This window comes from Gopherus evgoodei, unplaced genomic scaffold (assembly GCF_007399415.2).
Source record: "Gopherus evgoodei ecotype Sinaloan lineage unplaced genomic scaffold, rGopEvg1_v1.p scaffold_36_arrow_ctg1, whole genome shotgun sequence".
NCBI lineage: Eukaryota > Metazoa > Chordata > Testudines > Testudinidae > Gopherus > Gopherus evgoodei.
The window spans coordinates 1,315,185-1,321,184 of record NW_022060038.1 but is presented as its reverse complement, the minus strand read 5'-3'; the positions used below and the strand labels follow the sequence as shown (position 1 = coordinate 1,321,184).

Here is a 6,000-nt window from a genome sequence, read left to right as displayed (position 1 = left end):
GTTTTGTGTTGAATTAGTTTGGTACAGTCAGCTTTTTTTGGTTTATTCTACAGGTTTCCTGTAGGATAAAGTAAAGAAAACCAGGTAGCTGAGCATTTTAGTTTCTTACTTTTCTCTTCAAATTGCAGCTTCTGTTCATCAAACTGATAAAGATCTTTGTTCACATAGAGACTAAGCGAAAACTACCTGGTTGTGTCAGCGCCACGGAAAGGCTGAGTAGCAGGGTGTGTGGGAGTTGGGTGCTGATGGGTGGCAATGAAAGAAGTCAGGTGATGGTCAGAGAGTGGGAACTCAGCAAAGAAAAGAAAGCAGCACTTGATAATGGAGTGATAAGACATTAGGTGTGAGGAACTTCTCAGACTGAACTTCCACAATGCTGAGCTCAGCCAAACTGGGGCAGTGCACCCTTGATTAATAAGGAGATAGCTTTTCCCCTCTTGTCACAATGGTTTGAAATCAGTGGCCCAGGTGATCACCATCTGCAGGTGTATTTGCACAATTTCTCCCGAAGCTCTTTGGTTTTGACTCCATAAATGATAGGGTTGAGCATGGGGGGGATGAGGAGATAGAGGTCAGCAAAGATGACGTGGCCGTGCAGAGCAACGTCCTGAACAAAACGCTGTGTTAGGCAGTAGAAGAGGCCGGGAGTATAATACGTCAGCATCACACAGATGTGGGCTGTGCAGGTGTTGAGGGCTTTATGGTGGGCTTCATTGGAAGACATTCTGAGGATGGCCTTGATGATCAGACCATAAGACAGGGCAATGAACATCAGGTCTAAACCAGTGACTAGAAACAGTATCACCAAGCCATATATGCTGTTCACTGTGATGTCCCCACATGAGATCTTTGCCACAGTTATAGGGTCGCAATGTGTGTGGGGGATGATGCGGTTCGCACAGAACGGCAGCCTGGTTAGGAGCAAGGGCAGAGGCAGAATGAAGAGAACGGATTTGATCAAACCTAAAAGCCCTAGCTTAACTATTCGTGCATTGGTGAGGATGGTGGCATATCTCAGAGGGTTACATATGGCAACGTAGCGATCGAAGGCCATTGTCATGAGGATGGTTGAGTGCATAACAGTAAACATGGGAAGGAAAAATGACTGGGTGAGGCAGCCATGCACAGTAATGGTTTTCAGATTGAACCAAAATATACACAGTGCTCTTGGCACAACGGAAGTAGAGCTGGTGATCTCTGTGAGCGCCAGCATGCAGAGCAGCAGGTACATTGGCTTGTGAAGGATCTGCTCTTTGTTTACAACAAACAGAAGCATTAAATTTTCCAACAGGCCGATAATGTAGAACATTGCGAAAGGGATGGAAATCCAGACATGAGCAGCTTCTAGGCCAGGGATGCCCATTAAGATGAATGATGAAGGGTCAGAGGGGGTGAGGTTGAAAGCTGCCATGAAGATCTCACTGTGTCAGTCGAGCTCAGAAATGTTCAAACTTCCTGTGAAGAGAGAGAAACACAGTGAGGGGGGGTTACACCCTTTAAAAAAATAGTAGGGTAAATATTTTATAGTTATTAACAGTCAAGAAAGGGGGGCGAGTAGTGAGGTGCCAACATTTATATATGACATGAGATTATTTTGGCTATATTCAAGTCTAGAGAAGTCCTCAGATGGAGCAAACTATGCCTTGTGAAACCCTGCTCCCAGTGCAAGCATGGAGAGAAACTCAACAAAATGTTGGATCCAGGAGTGGAATTGGGAAACCATACAGAACATACAATGCCATGAGATCAGCCAGCCAAGTTTCACCCTCCTCTGGACTCCTCTGTGTCATACTGTTACCAGAGGTTCTTTCAACCCAAAGCTCTTGGTAACGTTTACTCTGTGCGAGGTGGTGTCAGGAAATAAATCGGGGAGACACGGCTGTCCGACCAATAGATGTGGCACAAACAGGACAACACAAGCATGCTTTCACTTAAAGCTAAACTTTACTTAAGTCTAGTCTACAGTAGGGGGGCAGATCGATCTAAGTTATCCAGCTTCAGCTACCTGAGTAACATAGCTGATGTTGACATATTTAGATCGATTTACCGTGGTGTCTTCCCTATGATGAGTCGACTGCTGCCACTCCCCCGTTGACTCTGCCTGCGCCTCTCGTGGCACTGGAGTACAGGAGTTGATGGAAGAGTGCTCGGGAATCGATTGATTGCACCTAGACTAGACGTGATCACTCAATCCCCACTGGATTGATCGCTGCCTGTCGTTCTGGCTGGTAGTGAAGACATACCCTTAGTTTCAAGCACTTACACAGGTCCGCAACAGGTTAGTAAAACACCCTCAGCCCTTGATAATTGCCAGAGCTGAGTGTGGCTCTCGAGTGACACAGCGGCAGGTTTCCGGTGGCCAAATCTTCCGTCTGCTGGTGGGGACTGCAAGATGTATCCAGAAGGAGAGTCCAAACAAGTCCGAAGGAGTCCCACTACCTCAAACTTTCCCCCCTTATTTATATATTAGTAATACAATTTGTTAAGCAAGTAGTTCTTGAGGCCCCAACAGACATTCCTGGGGCACATCCTGCTCTTCTAAAATTCACATATCAGCAACTTCAACACAATTCTTATCAGGAAGGACGCGGAGTGGCACCCCAACCCCCCTCCCCTCCTGCCTTGGTCAAGCTGAGGTTGCTGAATGGCCAATTTACAGCTTGCTGACTAGGCCGCCTTTAACAATAAGCCATTGTGGTTTCAAGCACTTTACTGGTTTGCCAAAATCTCTCCATATAGTACTGTGCACCCTTCTCACACAGGATATTGTTTTGGGAAGGGCAATGAGAATAATGAAGGGCCCGGGGAAATTGTCATATGGAGACAGGTTGTAAAGACTGGGATTGTTGCCTTACAAAAGAGATCAATAATAATATATGGAGATAAACTTATCTCCTAGAACTGGGGGGGCACTGAAAGGTCATCGAGTCCAGCCCCTTGTCTTTACTAGCAGGACAAAGTACTGATTTTGCCCCTGATCCCTAAGTGGCCCCTTCAAGGACTGAACTCACAGCCCTGGATTTCATAGATTCATAGACTCTAGGACTGGAAGGGACCTCGAGAGGTCATCGAGTCCAGTCCCCTGCAGGATTTAGCAGGCCAATGCTCAAAACACTGAGCTATCCCTCTCCACAAGGGAGGGGACATGAGAAAAGTCTAGAAAATACTGACTAGTAGAGATCTGATTGAGAATGTGGTCTCCCTGTCTCATAAAACAAGATCAAGCGGACATTCAATTAAACTGAAATGTGGCAATAACGGAATTCTTTATTTAAATATTTGTTCTTCACTCACTGCCTCAACAGACTGAGGAACTCCTTACAACAAGAGGTGGTTGAGGCCATGAGATAAGCAAGAATCATGAAGAGTTTGGACATTTCCATGAATAATGAGACTTTCCAGTGACCTAAATATTTTTGAAAGCCTCTACACACATATGTTTCAGAGCACAAGCCAATCTTTAATTTTTAGGCATTAAGGTCACAGCCTCTTGATGGTCAAGTCATCCCACCACATCCACCTATTACTGGGTTTTTTACACCTTCTTCAGCAGCACCTGAGGCTGTCACTGTCAGAGAGAAGAAACTGGACTTGATTGACCATAGGTGTGATTCACAGGACCATTTCCATGATGCAGAGGAGCCAAGTGTCCACCATGGAAACAGACATTATCATGCTAGGCTATGACCTCATGCACAACAGAACGGACATGAAAGGTACAAGGGTTTGGTATTTTGGGCTACACATGTACATGTGTCTTTTGGTGAGACACTTTCTTGCAGACAGACAGGCTCACCTGAGACATAAGTTACAGGTGTTAACTGACAAGTGTAAGCAGAGACTTTTATCTGCTTACCCTTCTCATGCCAGAATATTGATGAGATGTTACGATGACAAAAAAAATTGGAGGATGGTAAATAATAAGAGGAGAGTTCAGTGTTTCAGAGCAATCTGAATTGGTTTCTAAACTGGGTCGAAGCAAACAATACATGTTCTAATATAGCTATGTCGATATATAAATCTAGGAGCAAAAATTTAGGTGACGCTAACGTGATATGGGACTATCTTCGGAAACACAATGATTCTGAAGATTTGGGGGTGAGAAGGGATAATTAGCTAAACATGACCTCCCAGTGTGACCCTGTGGCCAAAACAGCCAATATGATCCTGGGATGATAAAGTCATAGACTCACAGACTTTAAGGTCAGAAGGGACCATTATGATCATCTAGTCTGACCTCCTGCACAATGCAAGCCACAGAATCTCAACCGCTCGTCCTGTAAAAAAAAACCTAACCTATATCTGAGTTATTGAAGTCCTCAAATCATGTTTTAAATACCTCAGGGTGCAGAGAATCCTCAAGAAAGTGACCCGAGCCCCATGCTGCAGAGGAAGGCGAAAAACCTCCATGACCCCAAATATGGCAACCAGCTAAAGCCTAATTATGTTGGGGATATCAAGGTGAGGGAGCGAAGTTATTTTACTTCTGTGTTTGGCGTTAGTGCAACTGCTGCTGGAACCCTCTGTCCAGTTCTGGTGTCCGCTTTTAATGATGGAGATTGATACACTCTAGAGTATTCACAGAAGAATCATGAGAACTAGTAAAAAATTAGAAAACCTGTCTTATAGTGATAGACTCAAGGATCTCAATCTATTTAGTGCAACAAAGCTGGTTTCGGGATAATTTCACAACAGTCTTTAAGTACCAGGACAGGGAACAAATATTTAATAATACAGAGGTGTAACACGATCCAGTGACTGGAACTTGAAGTTAAAGAAATTCTGACTGGCAATAAGGCACATATGTATTACACGGTGAGAGTAATTAACCACTGGAACAATTTACCAAGGATCTCAGAGGATTCTTTATCACTAAGAAAGTTTAATTCTAATTTGGATGTTTCTCTAAAAGATCTTCTCTAAGAATATTTTTTGGGAAATTCTGAGGCCTGTGTTATACAGGCAAGAGCACAATAGTCCCTTCTCACCTTGGAATCTACAAACATGTCCCTATGGGTCAGCTGATGGCATTTTGCCTGCAGGTTAGTTCCTGAAATTACGGAAGGCATTTTTTCTATTCAAGACCATGTTGAATTTAGCCCCATGCAGAGAAATTCTCTTGGAAGTGTTATGCTGGTTGTGTGTTTCATGAGCCTGACGGATCCCATGAGGCACAGCATGGATGAATGTTTTAGATGAGAAAAATAATGACTTGGGCCATGAAACCTCTGCACTGTGGAGTAAATGTACAACCCTTGCTATTAGTGACTAAGAGGGGTGGTTGGCAAATGGTCCCAGAGCATCCTTTCTTTATCGTCTCTGTCCAAGTGGTGCACGTGTTTGGTCAGCTACCTGGGGGTTCCTGCACATGGGAGTTGTATTTATCTAGGCCCTCACATTTCCCATCGTTCTGCTCTCATTATCTAATGTGCCTACTTCCCACATTGGAAGTTGTTCCTGTGTAGCAGTTCTTGAAGCACCCTGCAGTGAGTGTGGGTGTCACAAGAGAAGCTCCACAGGTGCCTACCTTGGAATTTACCACTCGTGAGATTTCTCAGCAGTGAGACACAGTCACTGATGACCCCCGGCCAATGGACCCCCAGTCTGATTGGAGGCACCTCACCCCCTGCAGGGGAAGAATTGTGGGGAGTGTGACCTGGCTCAGAGGTTGGGGGAGCCAGGGATGACTGGGAAGCATGGAGAAGACACTGGTGACCAGTGTGCTGTTGGAATTAGGGCAGTCTGGAATGGGGAAGCAGACTACAAACAGGGGGGTCAGAGTATGATGGGAGATTGAGCCAACTGAGGAGCACAGATCAGGCATTTCACCAGTGGGAAGATGAACTGAAGTTATGTAATTAACATTCAACAACCACCATTGGAAACAAAACTGAGTAAACTTTTTGACACCCGTGCTGCAGTTCTGTGGTTTGGCAAGACAAAGAGACTCTGACATTCACCCCCAAAATATACTCCAGGCCAAGAAATGTCCTGCCCTGC

General features: G+C 44.9%; 1 protein-coding gene across 1 annotated transcript; it reads right to left on the bottom strand.

The window, feature by feature from the left end:
• Positions 1–472: 472 nt before the first annotated feature.
• LOC115641891 (olfactory receptor 52N2-like) lies at positions 473–1,309 on the bottom strand. The gene has a single exon (XM_030545249.1). It carries the CDS (start codon positions 1,307–1,309, stop codon positions 473–475), a length of 837 nt encoding a protein of 278 aa, XP_030401109.1.
• Positions 1,310–6,000: the final 4,691 nt, after the last annotated feature.